This window comes from Acartia tonsa, chromosome 15, assembly GCF_053477335.1.
Source record: "Acartia tonsa isolate MP-2025a chromosome 15, ASM5347733v1, whole genome shotgun sequence".
NCBI lineage: Eukaryota > Metazoa > Arthropoda > Copepoda > Calanoida > Acartiidae > Acartia > Acartia tonsa.
Window position 1 is genome coordinate 22,418,996 of NC_137274.1, and position 15,576 is coordinate 22,434,571.

Consider the following 15,576-nt stretch of genomic DNA (forward strand, 5'->3'; position numbering starts at 1 on the left):
CATGAAAATCTGGTGTAAGATCCAAGTATTAATACATCCATTATCATGACAGGCCTTGAGAATGAGATTCTTGCACTGGAAGATGATATCAGCAGCTTAGATGATGATATTGAACAAATCAAAGATGACATACAGACAGATGAACAGATCAGCAAAGCACTTGATGACCTATAAGCAAAAATCCGGGTTTTTCTAGAAAAAATCTTTTTAACAAAAATTTAACAGGTTAAAACTGGACTTTTCAATTGTAAACCCTGATTTTCACCAACCCTCTGTAAGACACTCTAAATTAATTGTATCTAACTGTTATAGGAATCAATTATATCAACTTTGAAATTGATAGGACAATTTTAACATGTTGTCTGAAGTTAGAAAAGCTTTGATTTTAAAAAGAATTATGTAAAAAAAACATCACAAAAAGTAATTTATATTTTTTATCCAATATTAAGTATCTTACTTTTTAAGCAATTTTACTTACTGATTTTTTCATCCTTGTTTTTATATAATATCAATAGAATTTTGTGTATCACAACATTGGGGATGTACATCAAGTAGTCAACCATTGTCTTATCCCTTTAGATACCTGTCTAAATTTAGGTAAAATTACACTGGTACCCAAAGTTTTGTATACACGTGATCTGATTCGTTTTCTCCAAAACTTTTATTTTAAATTTTGATTGGGTGGTAAATTTTATCAACTTAATCAAAGAGAGAGGGGACAATGGGCTGTTTATTTCACTAGTCCCTTAAGTTTTATAATAACGTTTTCTTATTCGTTGGCTTAACAACTTTGGGGACTTTAGTGAGTTTTGATTGGTTGTTTCATCAAGTTGAGTGTTTAAACGTTTCAACCACTAAATTTTATCTAGAGAAGGGGTAATTTTGTTTTTCATTAGGCTTTAGTTTATCGTCCATTGTCTTATCCCTTTGGATCCCTGCATTTAATAAATTTTGTCGATTTGGTGCAAATATTTCGCCCCCCCCCCCCCCCCCCCTTGAAAATATTTTATAATTTTATGTAAATAATAAGTTTTATTAATAAATTGTTGTTAGAAATAATTTTTATTTGAAAAAGCAAAGCTACTGTATAATTGGGGCATGTATTTACGTCCGTTTAAGAAAATTTGTTATTTACCGGCTGCTATTGAAGATAGATAGCCGAGATTTTTAGTGAAGATTCCTATTATTGTGTGCATCTACTCTATGCATTATTTTGTCCATCTGTCTGTCGGTCATGCTTAGAAAGACAAAAAAGATTCCTATTATATATGTGCATCTACTCCATGCATTATTTTGTCCGTGCGTCTGTCTGTTACACTATGGGGGAAATGTGTTTCTCGGCTGTTATTGAAGATAGACACCTGAGATTTTTTAGTGAAGATTCCTATTATTGTGTGCATCTACTCTATGCATTATTTTGTCCGTCTGTCTGTCGGTCATGCTTAAAAAGACAAAAACCTTTTCGTTGGGGGAATGTGATTCTCTCAATTGATATTGAAGATAGACAGCTGAAATTTGTAATTAAGATTCCTATTATATATGTGCATCTACTCTATACATTATTATGTCCGTGCGTCTGTCTGTTATGCTATGGGGGAAATGTGTTTCTCGGCCGCTATTGAAGATAGACAGCTGATATTTTTAGTGAAGATTCCTATTATATATGTGCATATTTATGGGCAACCCCCCTTAAATATATTTTATAATCTTATGTAAAAAATAAGTTTTATTAATAAATTGTTGCTGGAAATATTTTTTATTTATAAAAGCGAAGCTACTGTATAACTAGGGTCGGTCTGTTTTTGGCGGCAACCTAACCTAGGCCTACACCCCCCCCCCCCCCCCAATTTAGGTCTGTATTGGCGGCAAATTCGCCTAATTATATATTAAACCCATATCCAATGTGTACTTAGGTTAGGTTAGGCTAGGCGTAATTAAGCTAATTTAAGTCAAAGTATTTCTATAGCCTAATCCTTATATTGGCATAGAGTTCAATCTTAAAATTTAATTGATTGATTGATTTTTCTTCTTGTAATCTTATAGTCTAACCATTGAATTGGCATAGAGTCCAATCCTTTAGAATTGATTGATTGATTAATTTTTTCTTGGATTTTTTTTAAATATTGAGCCTTAAGAAATCACAAATGGTTTGGTCCGACAGGTAAGGAGTTGGAATTTCGAGCCCAAATTTTTTGTCGGAGTCAGGCTCATTCAGACAGTCATTTTGCCGTGTTAAAGTCCTCTGTAGCTCAATCCTAGCCAAAATGAGAGCAAAAACATGGAATTTGTCAATTTGTCAATTTGGTATTTAATGTTTTTAAACATTTATAAGTGAAATTTGAAATATAGTGTATTTTCTAGGGGAACTATGATGTGCGTCTACGCTGGAAAGTCTACTATGACTCTATATGGACTCAGTGGAGGTTTTAGTGTTATTTGACAACACAAAAGTGTCTACTAAGGTACTCTATGAAGTAATTCTTCCCCTTTAGCGTAGTATAGAGTGCTTATAAGTAGTCTTTGGTTAGTTATATCTTGGTTACAGTTAAAGATCTTTGGTTCTAGCTTACAGAGGGCTACTTTAGGGTTACCCTTGTATAGCTGGGTACTAGTTTGGCTGCTGGGTATTACATAATACCCAGGTTAACAGGTGTTGTACCCAGGTAACCAAAATACAAAACCCAGGAAAACAAAATCCTTAAAAATTGATTGATTGATTGATTTTGTTTTTGTAATTTATTGCTACTTTTAGCTGGGTATTACATATTACCCAGGTAAACAGGTATTGTACCCAGGTAAACAAACTACAAAACCCAGGAAAACAAAATTCTTAAAAATTGATTGATTGATTGATTTTTTTTGGTAATTTTTTGCTACTATTAGCTGGGTACTAGTTTACCTGGGTATTACATAATACCCAGGTAAACAGTTATTGTACCCAGGTAAACAAACTACAAAACCCAGGAAAAAAAATTCTTAAAAATTTTATTTAAGTTAAGATAACCTGGGTTTTGTTTGAGGCCAATCCTTAAAATTTTTTATTTAAGTGAAGATAACATGGGTTATATTGAAGCCCAATCCTTAAAAAAAATGATTTAAGTTAAGACAACCTGGGTTAGGTTAAAGCCCAATCCTTGAAAAATCTGAGTAGTAAAAAGTTTGGTTTTAGTTAAGATAACCTGGGGTAGGTTTAACCCCAATCCTTGAAAAATTTGAATAGTAAAAAGTTTGGTTTTATTAAGGATAACCTGGGTAATGTTTATGCCCAATCCTCAAAAAAATGATTTAAGTTAAGATAACCTGGGTTATGTTAAAGCCCAATCCTTGAAAAATTTGATTTAAGTTAAGATAACCTGGGTTAGGTTTAAGCCCAATCCTTAAAAAAATTTCTTGTAATTTCTAAAGCCTCATCCTTAAATTGACAGAGTCCAATCATTGAAAATTGATTGATATTCTTCTAATTCAAAGTTTGATCCTTGAAAATTGAATTAAAGCTTGGACATTTCTACAGCCCCATCCTTAAATTGACATAAAGTTCAATCTTTAAAAATTGATTGATTTTAATTTTTTCTTCTTTTAATTTTTTAGCCCTATCCTTGAATTGAAATAGACTCCAATAATGACTACAGTATTGATGTATCTAGCCTCCTTTGTTTTCTTAATACCCAGGTAATGAATATAGTATTGATGTATCTAGCCTCCTTTGTTTTCTTAATACCCAGGTAACCACTAAAGTATTGTCATATCAAAGCCTCCTTTGTTTTCTTAATACCCAGGTAATGAATACAGTAGTGATTCATCTAGCCTCCTTTGTTTTCCTAATACCCAGGTAATGAATACAGTAGTGATTCATCTAGCCTCCTTTGTTTTCTTAATACCCAGGTAACCACTAAGGTATTGATGTATCTAGCCTCCTTTGTTTTCTTAATACCCAGGTAATGAATATAGTAGTGATGCATCTAGCCTCCTTTGTTTTCTTAATACCCGGGTAACCACTAAAGTATTGATGTGTCTAGCCTCCTTTGTTTTCTTAATACCCAGGTAACCACTAAGGTATTGGTGTATCTAGACTCCTTTGTTTTCTTAATACCCAGGTAACCACTAAAGTATTGGTGTATCTAGACTCCTTTGTTTTCTTAATACCCGGGTAACCACTAAAGTATTGATGTATCTAGCCTCCTTTGTTTTATTAATACCCAGGTAATGAATATAGTAGTGATGCATCTAGCCTCCTTTGTTTTCTTAATACCCGGGTAACCACTAAAGTATTGATGTATCTAGCCTCCTTTGTTTTCTTAATACCCAGGTAATGAATATAGTAGTGATGCATCTAGCCTCCTTTGTTTTCTTAATACCCGGGTAACCACTAAAGTATTGGTGTATCTAGACTCCTTTGTTTTCTTAATACCCAGGTAACCACTAAAGTATTGATGTATCTAGCCTCCTTTGTTTTATTAATACCCAGGTAATGAATATAGTAGTGATGTATCCCGCCTTTAAAAAGTTTGGTTTTAGTTAAGTTATGATGGGTAAGGTTGAAGCCCAAACCTTAAAAAAATTGAATAATAAAAAGTTTGGTTTAAGTTAAGATAAATTTGGGTTGGGTTAAATTTTAAAATTTTATTATGTTTGACTAGGCTGGGTTAAGTTTAGTTAAGCTGGGTAACCTGAAGGTAGTGAGGTTTTAGTTAAGATAACCTGGGTAAGGTATAAATTTAACTTTACCAATGGCAGGCCAGTATACATTTTAATTGATCAATGGTAGGCTACATTCATTCTATTTGACCAATAGTAGGCCAGTATACATTTAATTTGACCAATGGCAGGCCAGTATACATTAAATTTGACCAATGGCAGGCCAGTATACATTTAATTTGACCAATGGCAGGCCAGTATACATTTTAATTGATCAATGGTAGGCTAAATTCATTTTATTTGACCAATGGAAGGCCAGTATAATTTTAAAAGTTTAATTAGAGAGAGAGAGAGTAACTTCTGTCTATATGTGAAAATTATTTGGGACACTTGTCATATATTTTTATATTTAGGTTCACTGAACCTTTTTAATATTTTTTTTTCAGACAATATCTAAAAGATGTTTGTGTTTTAAAAAGATTTAAAAATGACTGTAGCTTTAGCTATACAACTTTCAGAGAAGCTTAGAATAAGTCCTGTATGAGACTAGGTGTAAAGATATCAGTTATAAAACTTTGGGTACCAAATGTAATTTACAGAGAGAAGGAAAAGAAAGAGAGATAATAAAGTGTCTTTAACCGGAGCGCAGCGACGTGTAACAAAAGGAGAGAGAGAAAGAAAGAAAGAAAGAAAGAAAGAAAGAAAGAAAGAGAGAGAGAGAGAGAGAGATAATAAAGAGGAGTCAGGTTTTTAACTATTTTTTTCCATGGGAGTAGTTTAAGTGTCTTTAACCGGAGCGAAGCGACGTGTAATATAAGGAGAAAGAGACAGAGAAAAAATAATAATGAAATTTAAAAAAAATTAATATATATATTTTTTCATAACATCTTTCAATTAGTATTACCTTTCCAACCAATAAAAAAATGCCTAAATAAATGTGATCCATTTTTTGTAGCAGTCTATTACTCTCATACTTCTATTGAGGATTTAACCCCAGCCAGACAAGACCAAATTTCCGGCTCTATATATAAGTAAAGAAATCTGCCGCTAGGATTCGCTATTTTTAAACAAAACAAGACACACACCTACAAACTTCCATCAATGTTAGGTAAAAAAAATGACATATTCGACACCACACACATATTAGGAAACAGTTTTATGTAACAAAAAAGTCAGTTTAATACAAAACAACATATGGTTGACGGCAGTTAACTACCTATACTTCCTTGTCAATAGAATATCACCTTATATATACTAAGTCCATCTAATGCACACACCATGTACCAGAAAAAATCCATTAGACCAAGACTATAATAGACTGGTCTACTTTTGCAATTTTCTTTGTCACTAAGTACTTTTTTACTAAAAGCACGTTATAATCAATCAAAACCTGCCCAAAACTCGTCATACAAAACTCGTACCCAAGATAACCTTACCTATAACCTTTAATATTATATTAATTTAAACATTTATGCAACTTTTTTTGTATTTTTTTCTTAAACAAATTTAAGGGATCTAAAGGGATAAGACAATGGCTGTTAAATTGGGTGACTCTTGCACGTTATTTGCCCAGGTGACCCATCCGCTCTTGAGTCTTATGGATGTTGTCATCCTTGTTTTTTTTTCCACAGATGGAAACATGATTTTCCTAGCTCCTATAAAAAATAGACAGCTGAAATTTCTTGTCAACATTCCCATCAATATGGAGCATAATTAAGTACAAAACATCCATGGCGGTCGGACTGCTTTTAGGCAGGTTTTATGCTACTTTTGAATTTTCAGGTGATGGAACGCAGGATGTGACGATAACAATGGTTTTTCTGTTTCACCGCGAGGCGGAGCAGCTGATTGCGGCCATGGCGGAGGATCATCAGCTGCAGGTAACATATCTGATTAATATCCGCTGGATTAGAACCGGTTCTCAGTCATGTTATCCGCGGAAAGCTGTCTATAATACTATGCTATATATTGATATTTAAAACTCAGGGATTTTAATGGATAAGACAATGGCCGATAAATTGAAGTACATCCCCAATGATGATACAAATAATTAGCCCTTTTAGTGATTATAATAATTTGTTGAATCGTTTGACAACTCAACTAAATGAACTAATCAATTAAAATTCAATAAAAGTCCCCAAGGTTGTTAAGCTAACGAATGATAAAACGTTTTGGGGGCTTGTCCCCTCACTCCTTGAATTTTTCCCCTATTATTATCTATAATACAAAGTAGCGTTTAAGTCCGAATTTAGAGTTTAGTGTATATGGCGAACAACCTGAGTTTAATTTTGCCATAGAGTAAGTTTACAAAGAATAATTTTGCTATACCTAAATTGAAAGATTTTCATTGGTCATAAAATCAAGAATTTTGTTTTGTGGAAATAGCAGTAAAATAAAAACTAAGGTTTTTGGTATAGGGAATCTTCACTAAAAAGATCAGCTGTTTATCTGTATTACGAGCCCAAAAAAATCACATTTCCCACAGCTGAAATGAGCAGCCAGTATATAAGGGGGGGGGGGGTAATGCAACCATCTCGTAATCAATGATTAAATGGCACTTAGAATTCGAATTTTGATCTGAAATTTTGCATGAATAATCCTTGGTAGGTCTATTTTTCCTAAATCGAACAAAAAGTTGGACAAAGTAACAGCTGGCGGATCAGCCGTTACGGGAAAATAGACCTACCAAGGTTTACTCACGAAAAGATTCAGATCGAAATTCGAATTCTAAGTGCCATTTAATGTTATTGATTACGAGATGGTTGCCCCCCCCCCCCCCCCCACATCCCTATATTGGTTTGTCATTTCTGCTACAATAGACATATGTAGATACTTAAATTTTTTTAAATTCGTGATTTTTTAATAGCAAAGCTAATATATGATTCACTTTGTCCATCTGTCAAATCAGTCCGTACTACTATGGGGGAAATGTTATTTTCTCAGCTCTTATAATAGATAGTCAGCTGAAATTTCTTAACAACATTCCCATCAATATCTTTTGGATGTTGTCATCCTTGTTTTTTTCCACAGATGGAAACATGATTTTCCTAGCTCCTATAATAGATAGTCAGCTGAAATTTCTTAACAACATTCCCATCAATATGGAGCATAATTAAGTATAAAACATCCATGGCGATCGGCCTACTTTTAGGCAGGTTTTATGCTACTTTTGTATTTTTTTTCTTGCTGCAGGTGACCCTGGAAGAAAAGCCATCAGCTCTGGAGTCTGACTCCCTACTGGAAAACGAGGAGTATGAAGAGGATGACAGCGGCGATATGGTCAAATCTCCTGTACACAATATTCTAACTGAAAACCAGGGACATATTGGACTGTAAATTGTACTGGTACCCAAAGTTTTAAAACGTTGTTTTATTTACAACTTTAAGGACTTGAGTAAATCTTGATTGGTTGTTTCATAAAGTTAAGTTTTTTAATTTACAGAAGTGGTAATTTTGTGTATCATAATTGGGGATGTACATCAATTTATCGGCCATTGTCTTATCCCTTTAGACCTTGGAAAATTACATTGATATTCAAGGTTTTATATAAAGTTATCTTATTTAGTGAATTTTGATTGGTTGTTGCACTAAGTTGAGTCTTTAAGCGTTGCAACCAATAATTTTAATCTACAGAAGGGGTAATTTTGTGTATCTTCATTGGGGATGTACATCAATTTATTGGCCATTGTCTTATCCATTTAGACCTTGGTAAATTATAGTGGTACCCAATTTATTATTGCCACGTAATTTTATCTGTTGGCTTTATTACTTTGGGGACTGTTAAAGAATTCTGTTTGGTTGGTTCATTAAGTTGAGTGTTTAAACGTTTCAACCACTAATTTTATTAATACTAAAGGGGTAATGTTTTTTACCATCATTTGGGATGTACACCTTGGTAAATTACACTGATATTCAAAGTTTTATACATAAAGTTATCTTATTTGTTGGCTTGAAAACTTGTTGAGTGTTCAAAAGTTTCAACCTCTAATTTAAATCTACAGAAGGGGTAATTTTGTGCATCATAATTGGGGATATACACCAATTTATTGGCCATTGTCTTATCCATTTAGATACCTGGCAAATTACATTGATATTCAAAGTTTTAAATTATAAAGTATCTTGAAAAAAGATTTTAAACCAGAATTTAAATCTATAGAATACTTAGTTAATTTTGTTTATCATCATTGGGGATGTAAATCAATCTATCCATCTTTGTATTGTCCCCTAATCTTCGAAATACGCCAGGAGAATTTTGTTAATTATCATTGGGGGATTTATATCAATTTACCGTCCATTGTCTTAAGATGCCTGCTGAGAATGAACCCGCCAATGAAGATACTTCTGATTATATATCTGTGAAAACTGATGATCTGACAGGAATGGATTTATAATATTATTTCTTTAAACACAAGACGTCATTTTAATTAACTAATTTTACGCGGCAATTGCGCACCAATCGTACCATAGATGGATGTACTGCAGATTTCACCCGCGACCATGGATCAAGGTAGGTTAGGGGGGATGCCTCGGTCCAAAAACAGACGCATCTCATTACCCTGCACATTTACGACTTACATACAAAGGTAGTGCAATTAAAGGGTTGGTTGTCTGTTGAAAGTTTCTTAACCTAATATCCACCAGTGGGATTTAGAGTATTGCATCGCAATTAGTTAATAGGTACCCTAGATTTTCGTGTGAAACTTGCAGCCGACTAAAATAATTATCTCCCCAACACCTTTACTGCATCCCCTTCCACCTATTGGTTGAACTAAATGACCAATAACAAAATCCATATTAGCAAACTAAATTTGCGACAATTTTTCCGCTTGTGTCATAATAAGGGTTGGCAATCCGCCGAATATTTGGGTCGGATTCTTACAAAAATAAGCGCGGATTCTTTTTTTTTTGCCGACGAGGATTTTATTGTGGATTTTAGCACTATTTTTAAAGGTCTTTTTATAAATAAAAAATTCTAGCCCCTACAACGACCATTGTTAATTTTTTAACCTAACCTAACCTAAAATAAGCATGAAAAGCTGCTGTGAAAATAAAATACAAAAAAACTCTCCATTCTACCTACCATTTAACCTGTAGCTACAAAAGTCATAAAAATTAACAATCCAAATCCAGAATTTCAATTGCGGATCCGGATTTTGGGTGAGAAGGCGAGAAAAATAGTCTAAAACCATCCCTTAGACTTTAACCTAAAATTTTTAAAAAGCCTAAAACCATTCATAGACCTATGTGCACTTCTCTAAAATGGAGAACCCAATCGTTTCAGCGGTAAGTAAGATCCTTGGCTACAGACAAAAAGAGCTTACACTTTATATATCCATGTATATAATACATACATTAACTCCCATTAACATCCATTAGTAAATGTCATCTTGTGCGCAAATGCCCCGTAAAATTATGATAAATAAATGTCGTCTTCTTGTATTTAAATATAATACATTCATTAACCTACCAGGTGATATTGTCTCTGAGAGTGTAAGAACTGTCCGTAACAAGGATGGTTCCATCAAAACATTCAAAACTATTCACAGGAAATATAGCATATCTAGATGGTTAATTTGGTCAGGGAGGAAGGGGACTATGGGCTGTTTATTACACTAGTCCCCAAAATTAATATAACAACGTTTTCTTCTTTGTTTGGTTGACAACTTTGGGAACTTTTGAATACCTAGTTGTTTTATTAAGTTAAGTGTTCGAACGTTTCAACCACTAACTTTAATCTACAAAAGGGGTAATTTTGTGTATCATCATTAGGGATGCACATTACTCCTTTATGATGATAAGACAAATTACCCCTTCTGTAGTGTACAAATAGTGGTTGAAACCTTTGGACACTCTGTATACTTTACAACTAACAATAAGGCTGTTTCCTATTAGCTGATTTATAGAGTATGTATCTAGATTGATTATATCTATTGGACAGGATGACCAAGGAAGAGCTAGATGCAATGTCAACAACAAATTCAAAATCAATTTATACCGAGCACAAGGGTTAGTTCCATGTCATGCATTTCAATTAGGGTTGGGCCGAATATCCGGTTATCCGGCCGGATATCCGGCCATCTCAATATCCGGCCGGATACCGGATATCTGGTATTCAGTATCCGGCCAAAAAAGTGTCCGGCTCAGATTTTGATTGCCGGATATCGGAAGTTAGCCAAATATCCGGCCGGGACCGGATATCTGGTATTCGGTATCCGGCCAAAAAAGTGTCCGGCTCAGATTTTGATATCATTAACTGAAAAAATTTCGAAAATCGGACCATAAACACCAAAGATATGGGGAAAATTTGGAAAATATAAAAATAGCCTAAAACCTGCTAAAAAGCAATCCGACCGCCATTGATGTCTTATAGTTAATTGTGCTCCTTAATGATGAGAATGTTGTCAAAAAGTTTCAGCTTTTTACCTTTTATAGGAGCCGAGAAAATCACGTTTTCCCCAATTCATTAATTACGTACGGACGGACATTTTGATTTATAGACTAACAAGGATGACAACATCCATAAGTAGCGAAGAACAAAAATCATAGATGGGAATACGTACAAGTAGATTTAAAGGGTATTTATTATAATCAAGAATAGATTTATTGGATAAAATAAACACGAAACCTTGTTTTATTTTGTATGATGATGATGGTCAAAGTAAATTACATTAAAGATGCACATAACAATGGGGAAAATTATTTTGATCTTGATATCCCAAAAAAGTTGGATAAAAAAAAACAAAGATATGAGAAAATATGTAAAACATATAAAAATAGCCAAAAACCTGATAAAAGGCAATCTGGCCGCTATGGTTGTTTTCTTAAAACGACAGAAAATTAAATTTTTATATCCTTAACTTAAAAAATTTGGAAAATCGGACCATATACACTGAAGATATGGAGAAAAATGTGAAAAATATAAAAATAGCCTAAAACCTGCTAAAAAGGCAGTCTGGCCGTCATGGTTGTTTTCTTTAAAAGACGGGAAATTTAATTTTGATATAAATAATTGAAAAAAATTGAAAATCGGACCATAAACACTGAAAATATGGAGAAAAATGTGAAAAATATAAAAATAGCCTCAAACCTGCTAAAAAGGCTGTCTGGCCTTCATCGTTGTTTTCTTTAAACGACGGGAAATTTAATTTTGATATCTATAACTAAAAAAATTTTGAAAATCGGACCATAAACACTGAAGATATGGAGAAAAATGTGAAAAATATAAAAATAGCCTGCTAAAAAGCGGTCCGACCGCCAATGATGTTTTATAGTCAATTTTGCTCCTTAATGATGGGAATGTTGTTAAAAAATTTCAGTATTCTATCTTTTATAGGAGCTGAGTAAATCCTATTTCCCCCATAGCGTTACGGACTGACGGACTGACGGACGGACATAGTGAATTATAGAGTAGCTTCGCTACTAAAAACATTTTATGATTTTATTATAATATTCATGAAAAATTGTCTTTCCGATTCTATACATGATTTTTCAGAATTGCTAAGAACTGTTTTTATGGACGTCCTAATACTTTTATATAAACTAGCGGCGGTATTATCCTCTTACGAGATTTTTCTCAAAATTTAACAATTTTTATACCCCCCCCTCAGAAAAACGGCCCCCTGGCCTGCCTAGCCGCGGGCGCTCGGCCCCCTAGCCTGCCTTGTATCACCTCAAGAGTACCCAAACTTTTTAGTAGCAAAGCTACTCTATAATTCACTTTGTCTGTCCGTCCATACTGCTATTGGGGAAACGTGATTTTCTCAGCTCCTATTCAATATAGACAGCTGAAATATGCCCATTTAATTGTTTTGTCCATCTGGCTGTTATTTTGGGTGCTAGATCGATTCCTAGATTTTTAAGTTTTAGTGATTTTAAAGGTTTCGTGATTTCCCTATTTTATCAAGTTTAATGTTTATTGTATAACACAGCTTTAAAGTACATTTTTTACCGATACCCATTCATAATTTTTAAGCTTCGCTACATATGGATGTTGTCATCCTTTTTAAAATGCACTTCATGCAACCACAATCCCCGTAGTAGAGGAAACCACATCTGAAGAAGGTGAAACAATAACTGTTGAAGAACTCGATGATGATGTCAACAATGAATTTATAACTACTGAAGATGATATCACAGGAATGGATGTAGAATATACGTGGATTAGCCCCTACAAGGAAGGGGTAATTTTGTGTATCATCATTGGGGATGTATGTAAATATATTCATAACTATTCACAGATCCTATAGAAGATCTGGAGGGAGGTGATATTGGGCTGTTTATTACACTAGTCCCCAAAGTTTTTATTGTAGAATATACGTGAACTAGCGGTTACGCCCCCTAGAGGCCTCTAAGGACACTAGATGGGATTGTGCAAAAAAGATTAAATCATACAGCTTGACTCAACCCAGGATAACTAAGGGTAGCCAAATATCTCATCTAAAAGCGAAATAAATCCAAAATAATATATGGGGGGCAAATAGAGAGGTTGTCAATTGTACGATGTGTTGCCCCCTAACTACAGCTGAAAAATACATATAGGTTTCGTTTTTTTTCCCAAATTAATGTAGTTATTGGTATAAGCTGTAAGTTTATTAGAGAAGATGAAAATCTGGTGTTAAGATCCATGTATTGATACATCCATTATCATGACAGGCCTTGAGAATGAGATTCTTGCACTGGAAGATGATATCAGCAGCTTAGATGATGATATTGAACAAATCAAAGAAGACTTCCAAACAGATGAACAGATCAGCAATGCACATGATGACCTATAAGCAAAAATCCGGGTTTTTTTTAGAAAAGTCCGCGGACAATTGAAAAGTCCAGTTTTAACTGGTTAAATTGTGGAAAAAACCAGAATTTTCAAAAAACTTAGTACACACAGTATAAAAACAGCAAAAGTCCACCTTGAAAAAAAATGCTGTTTTTGTCTCAAATAATGTCCTGAAATAGTATTTTTTTCAAATAAAAATGTTGCTTACTAAAAAAAGTCTTTTTTTGTTGTTGCAAATTCTAATGTTTTTATACTGTGTGAAAATTTTTTGGAAAATTCTTTTTTTTTTTCACGATTTAAGAGGTTAAAACTGGACTTTTCAATTGTAAACCCTGATTTTCACCAACCCTCTGTAAGACACTCTAAATTAATTGTATCTAACTGTTATAGGAATCAATTATATCAACTTTGAAATTGATAGGATAATTTTAACAGATGTATGAAGTTTAAAAAGCTTTGATTTAAAAAAGAATTACCTAGGTAAAAAAAACATCACAAAAATCGATTAATATTTTTTCCAGTATCGTTTCAAAACCGATTAATATCCGGTGGATAAAAACCGGGTCTCAGCCATACTGAAAAACTATGTCTAGCATCGTATTATATACAAGTTTCTATGAATATTAAAGATTGTTTTAATCATATAATAGTACATTTTTACAGGGAGTAAGGGAGGGGACAATGGGCAGTTAATTCAATTTTATAGTTGTGACCCTTTAAGGTTGAAAACCCAGATATTTCCAGATAAAACAAGTATTTGCAATATAGCAACCTTTAGTGGAAATTTTTGACTTTTTGAATTGTTTTTAATTCGAAATGCACCATCCTTAAACTGATGCTTTACTACAAGCCTTTGATTCTAGAGATCAAAACACTTGTTTACAAATCATTTCCATAATTGTTATTATTTAAACTTCGGAAAATTAAGCAAACATACCATTTTACTTTTACAACTTCTTTTACCCAAATTTTTTTATTGTATTTATAAAAAGCTTAGACATGAAAAAGCCTTTAAATAATTATATTACAAAACTTGCTAAAACAATTTCCTTCCTACAGAACTTTTAACTCAAGTTATTTCATTTAACGAAATAAAAATGAGAAACCTTGCGTCAAAATTTCATACTACATAAATAAGATAGTTGAGAACATAAGTACATCTTAATTTTAAAGATCTTAAGGTTTAAGTAACATATATAAGGATAACTGGTAGCTGCGCTCCTAGCATCCAGGACAGAAAAATAAAATAACACCATCTTGAGATTTTAATGATAAACAAACCTTGAACAACTCAGGACTTCGTGAATTTTCCCTAAAATTTTGAAATTAATCGGATCATTAATTACATAAATATTAAGCTAAAGACAAAAAACTTTTGCCTTTACATTAAATCAATAAGAAACATCTAACATGTCTAAAGTAACGAAAAGAGCTAATCGTTACGGACGTACAAATGTGCGGGACCTAATTATAGGAAGACTTTGCTCATAATAACTAATAATCTTAATATAATTTCTTTCTACAACGCACTAATCGGAATGAATTAACATTAAACAAGAATTAGATATAAAAAATGTAATGATTCAATTTACAAAATAATTTTCAAAATCAAAATATTCTGTCTGCTTGTTATTGTTTATCTTTTTGTTGACGCGCTAGTTTGCCGCGAGATTATGCATGATTTTGCGTGACGTCATTCATAATTGGTCCCCAAGATTGGTTAGAAAGTGCTAAATTCTTGCATGTTCCCTTTAAGCCAGTCCCCAAAGTCTGAGACTCCTAAAAATTGAATATTCGATCCATTGTCCCCTCCCTTACTCCCTGACATTTTTATATCCGCGGAAAGCTGTTCATAATACGATGCGAGAAATAACTATTCTCCAATATTAACTTATTAAGTATCTGACTTTTAAAGAAATTTCACTCAATGATTTTTTCATCCTTGTTTTTTATATAATATCCTGAAGGGAATCATATTAGTACCCAAGGTTTTATTATTTTTTCTTTAGTTGACTGAAAAACATTTGGTACTTTTTATAAATATTGATTTTCAATCAATTTTAAAGTACAAGGGGTAATTATGTTTTATCATCATTTAGAATTCATCGTAAATTGTCTTGTCATCCAATGATGATAAACATTATTACTCCTTCTGTAGATTAAAATTA

The 15,576-nt window shown here is 33.1% G+C and overlaps 1 protein-coding gene across 1 annotated transcript; it reads left to right on the plus strand.

Moving 5' to 3' along the window:
• The first annotated feature begins 5,090 nt into the window (after positions 1–5,090).
• On the plus strand, positions 5,091–12,917 carry LOC145307669 (uncharacterized). Its single transcript, XM_080150161.1, has 8 exons — positions 5,091–5,185; positions 5,620–5,743; positions 6,418–6,515; positions 7,828–7,951; positions 8,938–9,005; positions 10,099–10,177; positions 10,570–10,641; positions 12,673–12,917. The coding sequence occupies exons 2-8, from the start codon at positions 5,737–5,739 to the stop codon at positions 12,879–12,881; spliced, it is 657 nt and encodes a 218-aa protein (XP_080006287.1). The 5' UTR covers positions 5,091–5,185; positions 5,620–5,736; the 3' UTR covers positions 12,882–12,917.
• The last annotated feature ends 2,659 nt before the right edge of the window (positions 12,918–15,576 follow it).